At 41.1% G+C, this 14,651-nt stretch overlaps 1 protein-coding gene across 1 annotated transcript; it reads right to left on the minus strand.

Moving 5' to 3' along the window:
• Nucleotides 1–579: 579 nt before the first annotated feature.
• On the minus strand, nucleotides 580–14,124 carry TULP3 (tubby like protein 3; the record flags this gene model as incomplete). Its single annotated transcript, XM_009864427.1, has 9 exons — nucleotides 580–912; nucleotides 1,403–1,574; nucleotides 3,004–3,102; nucleotides 4,658–4,772; nucleotides 5,173–5,285; nucleotides 5,767–5,964; nucleotides 8,128–8,258; nucleotides 10,099–10,275; nucleotides 13,962–14,124. Coding segments are annotated over 9 exons (1,302 nt in total), but the record flags the coding sequence as incomplete, so codon positions are not given.
• Between the last annotated feature and the right edge of the window lie 527 nt (nucleotides 14,125–14,651).

A 14,651-nucleotide genomic window follows, 5' to 3' on the forward strand; every position in this document is an offset into this window, starting at 1 on the left:
TTAAGAGAAACAGACACAGAAATGGATACAGTATCACCAACTAAAAAGGGATCATGTGAGATTTGACTGTTCTTTATTTGGTAAAAGGGCTGTCAAGGGATATGGAGCAATTAGAATAATGAAAGGGAACTGGACTATCAGCCTTAACATAGAATCATCCCACAAAGCAAAAGTGTTTTATTTGAGCCAAAGTCTTATTCCAGCTCTGTATTTGTTCAACATTACCCTCAGTTGCATAGAGCCATAACTTGAATCCTTCCATGTCTGACTGTTGTAACAGACAGCAAAATGCAACATGGCACAAAAGAAAACACATGCCAGTAACTGTCGTCCTTTTTTTCTGAATTCATCTGACCAGAAACTCAAGAGTTCCTGATCAGATCAGTAGCATAATGTCCAGGGGCACTGTGGAAGTTCCAATACTAAACTATTATTTTTCTAATCCTAGCTGTAAGAGGTTCCAATTAGTGGGCTAAAATTCCTTAGCCCACTTTCATGCAGCATCTGTTACAAGGATTCTGAAAGCAGAATCACTGACAAAAACATCATCCCATATTCTTTGTTTTTCCACAATGCACGCAAAGACTTCTGAGTCTTGGGACAGTCTCCTAAGATGTCAACTTCTCTGAGATCTGGTATTTGTTTTCTAATAAGCCTGCAGCAGTCTGTCCTCCAGTTCCCTTTCATCCCCAATGTGCTTTTCATTACTCCACCTGGTACTCCTACAACTAGATGTAGGAATGGGAGCGCGTTCCATGTTTCAAGTCTGATGTGTCTTTCATTCACAGGCCAGTTTACTATCAAAGCTGGAGAGTCCAATAGCAAAGGCCTGAAGAGCACAGAGAGGATAATTATAGTCCAAAGTGAACACATCTTCTGCTACACGACCAAACTGCATCACAATGTAGTCAGCTGGGGAGAAAAGAAAGATTCAGAGACAATCAATTTCACAGTGAAGCAAAGAAAAACACAAACAACCAGAAACAAAACCACAGGTGTCTGGCCATCCCAAATATATGCGGTTGGTGCATCCATGCCTTTAACTAGAGTGGCCTTGAAATCTGTTCTCTAGAGTGACTATATTATTCTAGAGATTACCTTTCTTCTCAGAACCAATGCTCAAACCACTATTTTGCCAAGCTGAAGGTGCTTTCTTCAGGAAGCTTGCATTTCCTCCCTCTTTTACTGCAGCTATGGGCAGAAGACACTGCACCCGTCCCAGAAAAAAGGGAAGCCTTATCTAAATTTATCGACAGCTAAGAAGTCCCCTGTAATTCTGAGCTGAATTCCTCCACCTAGTCTTCCTTCTCCAGGAAGGGTGTACTATTTCTTCCAAACCTCATGAAACAAATGGGGTTCTCCTGTTCATATAAGCCCCACACACTCTCCATCAGATTCTTACGGTCACTGTCATGGACAATCTGGAAGTTCTTCACTGAGGCCTGAGTGACTCTCCCATGGAAGTTCAAAACATAGGATTGAGTATCATCGTTCCAGACCGGAGCCTTGTTGTGCAACTCAATGAGGTTCTCTAAATTTTTGTTTTGCCATTTTGACAGCAGACTGTCATGTTCCTGTTCAAAAGAAAGAAATACATTTATCAGATTTGGAATGGCTCCGCTTTTGAGCTCTGCCTCTCTCATATGTATAAACTCTGTCACCTGAAGGTCACTCCCACTTTAATGAAACACAGTGATAGTACTTAACGCAGTCCTACTGAAAATTTCCTGCAAGTGTCAGCAAGATGCTTTCACAGATTCCCAGTCCCAGCAGTCCTTTCCACTCAATAAACTATCACTGTATTTCCACCCAAACAAGGAAAGGCACCAACAAAGCGCATTTAGATGCAATTTTTCCTCCTTTTAAGTGGGGCAGTATTGCTTAACTGGAGGCATCACACTACAGAGAAGGAAGACAAAACCACAGTCGAACTCCTACACTGAAAACCCTGCCAACCTTTGAGAACAGGTTTGTGTTTCAGCATTGTCCACCATCAGTATGCTTGCCTGCTAACAAAGCAATTGGGAGAATAGGGCAGGGAAAAAAAAAGTATGGAAACATTGGTGTACTCACGGGAGAAACGACAATACCAGTTGAAAAACAAATGACGCCCTCTTGATACAATTTTCCTTCACATTCACAAAATTAAACCTGTTTTCCAGGCTCTCATGTCTGAATTTCCACTCTTGAAGACCTTTTCCTGACTTTGACAAATACATACTTGTCCTACTCACATCTACTCACAACATGCCTGCAAATACTATTTTCTAGCTTAAAACGCTGACCATGTCCTTCAGTCAGCACCTCTCCTTTCTGACTTTTGGTCTTCTATCACAATAAACATAAAATTCACATTAAGGGAACTGAATTATTTTAATCATAAACCTTATATCTATCTTCAGGTACAGAATTGTAAGTTTTCAGCTATAACATCCTCCATATGGATGAGAAATTCTCACTAAGTAGTCACCACGAAACACCATCTTTCTCCTCACATTTTCTTAAAGTCACTTTTCTGATTCCTACAAAGAGACTGACAACATCGTGATTAAAAATTCATTTACTCTCTTGCTACTACACCAGAATACCACCTGATCTATTTGTTATCTGTCTGCTGTAAGACTAAGAGGCTGTAAGGCTAAGACTGCAAGCTCCTGAGAGAAGGAAGTTAGTTGTGTTCATCCCCACCCATGGGGAGGGATTGTAGGCACAACAGCAACAAGGTACACTAGCCATTGCAGTAGCTAAGTAAATAATATTTAGGCTAACCAAGGGACAAGGATACAAACTCCATTCAGAAGGCTACAAATCAGGTAAAAGGGAAGAAAAAAATAATCAACACCTTTAGGCTACATTGTATTTACTCTCCATGAGACTTGCGGAAGCTCTGAGTATTAACAACCTTGCTCCAAAAAAATGCAACTGTCAGTAACACACAGACTTCTTCAAGAAAGTTTTAAACTCTTCCTTCAACTCGAAACATGACCAAACTCTGTAACTCACATTTCGTGGATGGATTGGAATTCGCTTATGATTCATATTCATTCCTGGAATGATCACAGACATTTTTCTGGGACCCTTGAATCCTAACACGTTGGTTTCCTGAAAGAAAAGGAAACACATTATTTTCAGTAAATGAGATTATCCATCTCAAAGAAGGAAAGACAGCAAAACTGAACTAGAATCCACATTTATGTTGATTTTTAGAGATTTGCTAGCTACAACTGTAGTAAGCGGTTATTTAACTGCAACTGTGTTTAGTCACCGAGAATAGCTTTCTCTGCCATTTTGAGAACTATGTTGAAAGACATACACAATACTAATTTTTAAAGCACATCTATTATCTTAATGAAACATACATAATTAAATCAGACAAGTGCAATTTCCAGGCAAAAGTTTTTGCATCTAAGGCAAAAACGTGGTAAAATATTCCTAGTGAACAAGCCTCAAGTATGATAAAAGGCAAAAATCTTCGACCTGAGTTTATGATATCTATATATCACCATTTAGCCTAAAATATTCCCGAGGAATTAATAATATTCTTCTTTAGGTGCTATTATTTGTGTTTAAGAGCATACCTACAATTTTCTCTCAAATCATGCTCTTTTATAAATGATTAAGAACAGACCCAGAAGGCAAAGTATTTAGCCTGTGTCCAAGTTTCAGCCTGGACAGCAGATTTTTCGAGAGTACCGCAGGAGTCTGCTCCCAGCAGAAATTCTTGTAGATAAAAGTTCAGAAATCTGAAAAGCTGACTTTATATTGTCTGCTGTACTCAATTTAGCACCTTGCTGTGTAAAATTAGGCAGGGAACTGAAGAACACTGTATACAAAGAAAATATCCAGTGATACTTCTGTAAGCAGTACTGGAATTATCACATCAATTTTTTCCCCCAAGTGCCATTAAGATCAACAACAAAAAAATCAAGATCATGCTCCAGTAAGCTAAAGTGCCTTTAAACTTCTGCTAGTGCACCTGTGATAAAATAAAAATCCTTCCACTTGACCATCCATCATTTTGAAAAAACCCTCAAATTTTACTCAAACTTTAGAACTGGAATATGAAACAATGTAACATGAGAACCCTCACATAATTCTAGAGTGTCCACAAGTGTTTCTTCACTCTGAAGCCTAGGCTGAAGTTATCCACAAGATCTGAAGATGAAAATGTGTCTAGGATGAAGCCAACAAATCACAATTTCTCCTGGAACCATATCCTTACAAGCAAAAAGGTGCAACCAAAATAATACCAGCTCCTTCCTATCCAGCAAAATGCCTTCGGTTCTGCAAAATGACTCTACAGGGTACTCCCATTTCTTTCTTAGCATCCACCAAACACCAGCTGGACTAGAGGCCATTCATGCTGTGGCTGGTTCCACGTAAAAGATATGCTGACTGGCCAAATGCCAGGCCAGGTAAGAAGGTCATTGGAATGTTGGTTTGGGTCTCTCTGCCTCCCCTGGCATTGACTTTTTTTTTTTCATTGTAAGAGCTCGTCTTTGAGGCCTCTGTCCTTAGTTGTATCTGGCTGAAATTGGTCAGCCCGTTCCAAAGTTAAGTGGGGGATGCCACTAGGCAGCAAGATTTAGTAAATCCCGTTTCCTCAGTAACCAAGCGACAAAAAAGAAAGGAGCAAAAGGGGAGTGACACTACTTACATAACAAATAGCTGCAAGCTCCTGTCTTGCATGAGCCTTTTCCACTAGACCTTGTGCCTTGACTGGACTAACTCCATGGTCATAGACGGTAAATTTGGTTCCCATGAGGTTTGACCTAATGTCAGGTTATGGAAAGAAAGAGAGAGAAGTCAGTGCAAAGTTTTGTCATCTGCTGAAGGTATTCGTTCAGCATAGTGCCATCTGAATCTTCCTGCTATCCGAATCTCCTGCCATCTGCATCTTCCTCTTGACAGCTCAGTAAGGAGCTTCCACAAAGTACTCGTGAAGAATTGAGCCTCTAAACTATCCTGGAAAAGCATCAAGCCAGAATTACTTTTCTGGATTGCCACAGGGACTGGTAAAGGTTGACAACTCAGGTGAATACAGATTACATAAAGCAGGACAATGTGAGTTCACTCTCTCTGAATTGATACCAGATTTCTATTCATAATTCCAACTCAGCTAAAATGAAAATCTAATCTCTCCTGTCTGTAGGTTTCATCTGTGGTTCTCACCTGAGTTTTCCAATGAAACTTTCCCCTTTCCGGGATAAATCAGTTGGATCAACTGTTATGAGGTAATTGGATGTTTTGCTCTTTTTTCGTTTTCTCCCTGCAAGAAGGAATGTCTGGAAATACAAAACTTTGATCAAGAGTCGAACTTTATAAGAATGCAGAGGCATTGCTAGGATTATTATCCAAACTGTTATCTCTCAATTTCCCACACCCATTCCTGGTTTTGTTCTGTGCTGTTATTACTGTCTGCACAATTTTGATCTCTTCCAAAAGTGCACACCCTGAAATCCTATTCCTCCAATCAGCTCACTTGGTCAGCAGTCTAGATTTAATGCAACTCTCCTTTCTACTCTCCTTTCCTTCAGAAGCAGCTCTGTCTTCCTGCTCTTCTTTATCCGTGACACTTCTATATTTTTTTTAATTTCATCTTTCATTGTATGATGGTTTTTAATTCACTTCTTATATCTTGGCCAAATATAAACTGTCCTCATCTGCATGCTAACAGATTCTGGTTTCTTACCAGCAGCTCTCCCTTACACTAAAATTATTTTCTAGTAGTACAATAGCCAAGATACTGTGTGCTGCTTCCAGTACCTTTCTGTTGTCATCCCTTTCCAGATGCATGTAATAAGTAGGGAAAAGGCCCCGGTCCATTCCCTTCTTATCTCTAGTGATTCGACATTTGACTGTAATGCCACGGGGCGCTGGGCGTAATGCAAAATCCTCCAAGTTCTCTACTTCTCCCAGCTGTGCATCTGCCTGAGAGGATGGACTACAGGAAGCACCTGTTTCCTGTGGGAAGAACCATATTAGCAAATTAATATCAGATTAGAGACTCTGGTATTCCATAAGAAAAGTCTCTTGAAACAGGAGATCTCATGTCTCAAGAAGATATTTGGGAAAGGGAAGTTAAATGAGAAACTACCTGTGTTTCTCTGAGAAAAGTGGCTGAAGACTTTTACTCTGAGGGAAGATTAGCCCTCCAAGGGGAGGGGAGAAAAAGTACCTGTTAACTAGAGATGAGCGAATTGCTAGGAAGGGGGAAAAATAGGATGAGACCCTATATGTGTTCCAAGCAAAGAGCCTCTCTGCTTTTAGAACTTCAAACACTCTGTGGGAAATAAGGCAGCATGATAAGCTGGACTGATGGATACCATAGACAGACAGGCTGGGATTTTTATGACTGAAATGAGCACTGAGATTGTGTTGCTTCAGACCAGTAGCTGAAAGGGAGTAAGCTGATGACTGAACCATCTCATTTAAAGCCAGAAGAATCCTAGAACAATACAGTCAGGATGTAAGCTACGTTCACCAAAGGAACTGGAATTTTAATGAAAATCTGGTATAGGTCATCAATTTTTATTACAGGCAGCTGAATCCTGTGGATGTAGAACCCAGGATATTCCTCCCTTACTGGGCCTTGGAAATGAGGTTCCTGGTTTATCCCCCATTCCCAGGTATAGCCAGAAGGAAGTCTGAGTGCATAAACACAGACACACACACACATACCTAAAATTAACTAGTGGCTCTCACTTCTCCTCCCCTCCAGCATCTATCACCCAGCAGTTTCTCCAGCAGTTGGCACCCATAGCCCAGCCTCCCAAGCAGCTAACATTCAGACCTCTTGTACCACTCACCCACTACTGTAGCACAACATAGAATCACAGAACAGAATCATAGAATCATTAAGGTTAGAAAAGACCTCTAAGATTATCAAGTTCAAGTGTCAACCCAGCACTACCAGGACCACTAAACCATGTCCTGAAGTGCCACATCTACACATTTTTTTGAACACCTCCAGGGATGGCGACTCCACCACTTCCCTGGGCAGCCTGTTCCAATGCCTCACTACTCTTTTAGTAAAGAAATATTTTTCCTAATATCTAATCTAAAACTCCCCTGGTGCAACTTGAGGCCATTTCCTCTTGTCCTGACACTAGTAACTTGGGAGAAGAGGCCAACACCCACCTCACTACAACCTCCTTTTAGGTAGCTGTAGAGAGCAATGAGGTCTCCTCGCAACCTCCTAACATACACACAGTCACCCCACAAATACACTCACATGGGTCACACAAAGAGTAGCACGAACTTTCAAAAGCCTGTCCAGCATTCATGCCCAAAACCTATGCCTTACACCAAAAGCTAGCTCAGACCTTGGGTTACTGACTCAGGCCTTGGGTTTTCCTGATGCTGGTTTCTTCCAACTAACTGGATAGTTCGGCATATAGTTTGTGAGGATACGTATGTATGTATGTGTCTCTCACAGACAAACATGCACACGAGAACACATTCACACAGGAATAGTTAGAAACTGAGTTTTAGAAGATGGTAGGACACGTTGCAGTAATCAGGCACAAGGTTTGGACAGACAAGCATACTGTCTTGCAACTGTTTATGTGCATCTGGTGCCTTTTACCCCGTTTACTCCCTATTTTCCCATCCTTATTACTCTCAATCCACTTTGATCCTTTCTTTTTCCTCGAGTTCCTTCCCTTAAACCCCCCTTTAAAAGTTTTGTCCAATCACAGAATTCTAGTCCCCCTCCCATCCCACAATAAATGCTGTAAATCTTCAGGCAGTGATCCCTTTTCGATTTGCGTGGCATTTCAGAGTTTCTGAGTCATCTTGGTGGATTTTACACCAGAGACAATGGCCTAATCTGTCTCTTTTGAGGGTCACAGGAGTAACTGATTCATTGTATTCTCATCTCCACTGATTAGGCTACTTGGGCTCCTCTGCCCACCATTGTTCCTTTGATCATTACTAGGTCTTTGGGCTTAACTCAATGGCCCTTCAGTGAGATAACCTGACAATCATGATCTTCCTCTGCCTTCAGGGATTAATATGCCAGTGGCTGTAGTTGCAGTACTATATTTTAACCCAGTGCTCAAGTGTTAGTAAATAAAATCGAGCAAGTGGCCAGCCTTTACCAGAAATGGATTTCAAGACACTCACTGCAAAAGATTTCTCGCTGGTTGCAGAACTAGGCCTCTCAGATTCACGACACGGTGAATGAGATGCTGGTCTCTTACTAGCTTCTTCCTCTTCTGTGTCTTCCTCATCAAAATTCAGACTGCCTGAAATTCCTGTCAGAATATAGGATCAAGCAGGCAACCTCTGAAAGAGGGTGTCATGAGTTCATGGCATCACTAATTCATATATGACTCTTGCATAGCTATTTACTCTTCTAATTCATTTCTGTTGTTTCAACTGCTGATTTTCTTCATGTGCTATATGGCTTCCTGAGCCTTGTAAATCACACCCCTAGTGACATTTTGCAGCTGTCACTGTGCAGATGATTAAGCAGCTGTCAGGCTTTTATTAATACATATTTTACATTATATTACATGACGTAACACATTGCTTAGAATATGCTGTCATTGAACTAATTCTGCCTATTTGCAAGATAAAATGTCTTCCATGTCTTAAGAACAACAAAAAAAAAAGAAATCCAGATCAATACGCTGACGCCTATTCTGTAAATTGTACTCTGTACAGTTTACATCCTTCACCATTTCCATTTAGTCTTACACAGACTGAAATGGAGTATGATAATTTTTTAGTAAGAGTCCCTCCTGTTCTTAAATCAGTAGTAATAACTCAGGTCTCATGAATACGACCAATAATTTGGTTTTTAGAATAGAAGTGTCAACTGAGTAGTTCCAGGACTTACTTATTTAATCTTAATCTAAGCACAGTTATGTAGAGATGGTTGTGGGTATATAACTAAAATAAATCTGTAAGAAGACATTTATAAAGACCTTCTGTATACATCACTCTTCGGTGTTTCCTTTCATTTGGAACTGCATTACCTTATTCTGTGATTCCATTCTTTAATCTGGCTGTAGAATAGAAAAGCACATAAAGCACTAGAGAAAATGAACACACTCAGCTTGCTAAGCTGCATTATTTTCTGAGAGTCAGTATAAAAACAGTGCTCCAACATGGCACTGCAGAGAACGGGCACTGTTGGAAGTCTTTATCTCAGATGAAACAGAAAAAAAGTAGTCTTAACAACCTGTCAGTAAACTTCCCAAAGCACATTTGGAAAAAGGAAAGGCGTTAACCCTAGTACTCTGGCCAATTTCAAAATTCACTGTTTATATTCTACCTCCACTAATTTCCACTGATGTTTCTGGATATCCTCTCCCATTTCCTTTCCTAACCCTTGTGTAATGTTGCTATCCACAGGTAAGCAGTTGTTGCATCCAAAAACTGAATGAAAGTATTTCTACATATGGTAGTACTTTAATATGTCAAGTGTACTGCAGACATTCTGAGAGACAGGCTTCGCACATAAAAACTAGCTGTGTACCATATTAAGCACTAGCTATTATTTTGCTGCAAAGTGCTTAGGCTGCGTGCAACAAAAAAAGATTTCCTGTGGTACTGGCAGCAGTATAAGATACTTGGACAACAGAAAAGGACACTCCACCGGGAAACTACTCAGTGGGATATAACTATTGAATATAAAACTTCAAAATTGTTGATTATGACAGCCTCTGACTCCGGAAGAACACCTTTCCCGTTAGTCTCCTAAACAGTTAAAGTACAGCATTTACTGGCTACAGAGAGTTCTGCTGTTGTGAAAATATTCAAGCATCATATCCACGTACTATATATCTGAAATAAAAATACTCTAAACTTTAGCAAAATGTCACTAATTTCCTCATAAAGGTCAGAAATTATACAGCACATTCATAAACCTTTAAAACATAACTGTCATGTTCCAATAATATCAGACGGAACTGCAGTTCTGCATTTCTACAAGCTGTAGAATCTGCTAGTTTTGGATTTAAAAGTAATATCCTACAGATACTTGTTACATGATTCCTCGTATTTTTTAGTTTTTTTAATACTACTTTAAAAACTCTATAAGAAGTAGAAGAGCCCTGAAAAAGACTTCTGCCCATTATCAACTCTTACCTCGTTTCTGTAAGATTTCTTGCAGATCTGCCTTGCCTGCTGTGTCTGTTAGAGCCTCTCCATCCTTTTCCTGATCTGCATTGTCTTCTGCTTTGGAAGATCCAGTAGACAGAGTTTGGAGCTTGGACCCCAAATCTTGCACTTCTGATTTCAGGAAAGCAGCTGGTCCATCAATGCCTGCAGGTCAAAATGAAAGACAGTGCTAAAGTCTGGTTTTTACAGCTAAAGATGCATCCCAGGATGGTTCTTCTTTTTTACTTTCTTGTTCAAGCATCCCTTTACGGTACCGACGTATACTTGTTCAATTTTCATCAGAAGACTTGGGAGGAGTCAGGCCTGACTGGTACAGACTGCCTATTACTTTAAACATATCAGGCATCAGCTTCCCCATCTATAAATATATTTACAAGGGCTTAAGTAATTAAAACAAGTTGTATTTGTCATGCACATTGATATCCTTTGATTTATTTATGGACAACCACTCTATTTCCTTTTCCTTCACATTTCTTGTTCACTCTCATGCCAATAAGTGAGTGCTCTACAGTGAACATCACAAATCAATTCAAAGCCACATGCAGCGAAAACTGTAAATAGATGCCTTCTATTTTTTTTCGGTAGAAATGAAATGATATTTCCATGTTTAAACACGCAACACAGCTGTGCACCGCACTTCAGAACTGGTGGAGATATCTTGATGTCAGGGCCTGGTATAACTATTAATACACGCTTGTGCAGCACACAATATGCAAGTGCAGTTCCAGCTTTGGATTTCTTGCCTTCCCACTGTTTTCCTTCTTAAAACTTTACTGTTTCATCTAGTCATCAGATTTCTGATGTGTTTACTGCTATTATCAGTTTTGAACAGGGATTGTTTGTACTGAGGAAGCTTCAGAACTATCATAGAATCATTCAGGTTGGAAAAGACCCCTGGGATCATCAAGTCCAACCACTAACCCTACTCTACAAAGCTCACCCCTAAACCATAACCCCCAACACCACATCTAAACGATTTTTAAACTCATCCAGGAGTGGTGACTCAACCACCTCCTTGGGCAGCCTGTTCCAGTGTCTGACTACTCTTTCTGTGAAAAAACTTTTCCTAATGTCCAGTCTAAATCTACCCTCTTCGAAGCCCTTCCCCCTTGTTCTATCACTAATTACCTGTGAGAAGAGACCAGGACCAACCTCGCTACAATGTCCCTTCAGGTAGTTGTAGAGAGTGATGATGTCTCCCCTCAGCCTCCTCTTCTTCAAATTAAACAGTCGCAGCTCCTTCAATTGCTCTTTGTAAGATTTATTCTCCAGGCCTTTCATGAGCTTTGTTGCCCTCCTCTGCACTCACTCCAGCACCTGAATATCTCTCTTGTATTGAGGTGCCCAAAACTGGATACAGTACTCAAGGTGTGGCCTCACCAGTACTGAGTTCAGGGAGACAATTGCCTCCCCACTCCTGCTGGTCACACTGTTTCTAATACAAGCCAGGATGCCATTGCCTTTCTTGGCCACCTGCACATACTGCTGGGTCATACTCAGCCACATGTTGATTAGAACCCCCAGGTCCCTTTCTGCCAGACAGGTTTCCAGCCACACTTCTCCAAGCCTGTAGCAGTGCCTGGGGTTGTTGTGGCCCAAGTGCAGGACCTGGAACTTGGCCTTGTTGAAGCTCATCCCATTAACACTGCTCCATCAATCCAATCTCTTCAAGTCTCTCTGTAGAGCCTCTCTACCCTTGTGCAGATCAACTCGCCCACCTAACTAACTTGGTGTCATCTGCAGACTTACTGATGATACACTCTAAGTCTTTATCAAGATTATCATTAAAGATGTTGAACAGAAATGGTCCCAACACTGAGCCCTGAGGAACACCACCTGTGACCGGCCACCAGCTGGATTTAAATCCATTGATCACCACCCTTGGGGCCCATCCGTGTAGCCAATGCTTTAGCCAGCAGATCGCATGCTCATCCAAGCCATGAGCAGCCAGTTTTTCCATGAGAATTCTGTGGGGAATAGAGTCAAAGGCTTTTTGAAATCTAGGTAGACAATATCCTCATCCAATAGTTGGGTCATTCTGTCACAGAAGGAGATCAAGTTTGTCAGGCAGGACGTGTCTTTCATAAACCCATGCTGACTGGGCCGGATCCCCTGATTATCCTCTATATGGCATGTAATGGCACTTGAGATGATCTACTCCATGACCTTCCGAGGTCGGAGTGATAGGTCTCTAGCTTCCCGGATCCTCCTTTCTGCCTTTCTTGTAGATGAGTGTTACATTTGCTACCTTCCACTCCATTGGGACCATTCCAGGTAGCCAGGACTTCAGGTAAATAATGGAAAATGGCTTTTTAAAATCTTCAGGCTAAGCTTTACACCATCTCTGCGCAACTCTTTCACCACCCGTACGTGTAACCCACCCGGCCCCATAGACTTGTGTGCATCTAAGTGGCATAGCAGGTCACTGACCACTTCCTCTTCAATTGTGATGACTTCATTCTGCTTCTCCTCCCTGTCTCCTAGCTCATGAGGCTGGCTGTCCAGGGAACTGCTAGTTCCACTGCTAAAGATTGAGGGAAAGTAAGCATTGAGCACCTCAGCCTTTTCCTCATCCTTTGTCACTCTGTTTCCCTCTGCATCCAATAAAGGATGGAAGGTAGTGAGAAAGAAGTTAGTTTTCATTTTCCCTTTTTCTAGTTTCAGTACCACTAAAGTTTCCCAACTTAGAAGTTATACCTTCTATATCTTTTTCTCTCACTCTCTTTTTGACTTGAAAGTGTCTTTAATAAAAGCTTTCTCCCACCTGATTTCAAACATATAGATGCTACCACCCACATCACCATTCTCCTCCCCACCTGGTGATGCTGAAAGACATCTGGAGAACAAGAAAAATATTCAAAAGACAGAAGATGACCTAATTCCAAATTGAGCTTCAAACCAGGTGACACTGGTTTGTTTGGGTTTTTAAAATTCTACTCTGCATATTAATTCCCTATTAATACAATGGTGGCATTACAACATCCTGCAATAGCATGCATCTCAAAGCCTTAGGATGTTTCCTGTTACTGGCTCAACAGACTGATGGGATCCTGGCTCTCATAAACTACTTCCTGACACTTCCACTGGTACACAGAGATTTCATTGCTGCTCTTTTTTACTTCCTGTGACATAGAAGTCTTAAGACTCTTGCTACTGTATTCCTTTTTATTCCTAACAGAATGGTAACTATTTTACCGCAACATTTGGAGACCACTGAGTTATTACTTTTGGCTACGATGTCACTCTGTGCTTATCACTTTCTGGACTACTACAGCTTGTTTGCCACGTTTCAGTTGTTTTCTGTGTGCTTCAGTGAGACAACAGGTGAGGTGAAAAGCAGCAAGAACCTAATTCAGTATTTATAAGATCTCTTTTTTCTCATGTCAACTTTATCAGTCATACAGAATCTTGAGGAGTACACCATACCATGCAGAAAAGTACAGACAGTTATTACTGAATTATTTTATTTTCTTTGTCCTACAGTTTCAGAATACTCTCTTACTCTGATTTTGCGTCTCCCTACCTTTATAGATGTTCCTGACCTGTTTTATAGTTCTTCATAGCCTAAAACAAGGGAGAGATTACTCAAAAGTAGATAAAGATTCTCAGTTGTCACAAAATCCAAGGTAAGGTTTTGGGGTTTTTCTTGCTTGTTTTTACAGTTCAGTATTTCTTAACTATACTATATTACAATTCTACTTTTGTACATAGAAAGTTATCAATCTTGTTTATCACTTGACCACTGTCACAGCAATGTAGGTGCCCATCTGTAACAAAACGCATGCATTGGCATTGTGGGGAACATTGTTACAATCTGGGTGATTACTTACCGTGTAAAATAACGTCACTGTGGAAAGGGGTAGGAGTTTCTACTAAAGGAGTCTGCTCCTCACACTCTTTGGGCTTTGACCGACGCAGCTTTGTCTCAGGATTTGGCTGCACCATCAAGGGATCAAGACGTTTCTTCCTCTGCTTCTTCTCTAGAAGAGCTCTCTATGAAATAAAGAAGCAGCATGCAATATGGGTGTCATGGTTTGACCCTGACCAGTAACCAGGTACCCACACAGCCGCTCTCTCACTCCCCCTTCTCCACTATACCAGGGGAAAAAATATTTCAAAGGGCTTAAGGTTTGAGATAAGGACAGGGAAATCACTTTCATTTACCGTCCCGGGCAAAACAGACTTGATTTTGGGGAAATTAATTACATTTATTAAGAGAACAAATCAGAGAGGAGTAGTGAGAAGTACAAAAAAGCAAACAGATCTTAAAAGCAGTACACCTTCCCCTATCCCTCCCTTCTTCCTGGGCTCAACATCAATCCCGGTTTCTCCACCTCCTCTTCCCGAGCAGTGCAGGGGGACAGGGAATCAGGGTTACGGTCAGTTCATCCGACTTTGGTTCCACCGCTTCTTCTTCACTCCGGAGGAGGACTTTTCACACTCCCCCAGGGCCATCGTGGGGTCTCTCTCACGGGAGACAAGCTTCGCTCTCTCTTCTCCAGTGTGAGTTGTCCCACAAA

Source organism: Apaloderma vittatum, unplaced genomic scaffold (assembly GCF_000703405.1).
Source record: "Apaloderma vittatum isolate BGI_N311 unplaced genomic scaffold, ASM70340v1 scaffold7192, whole genome shotgun sequence".
NCBI lineage: Eukaryota > Metazoa > Chordata > Aves > Trogoniformes > Trogonidae > Apaloderma > Apaloderma vittatum.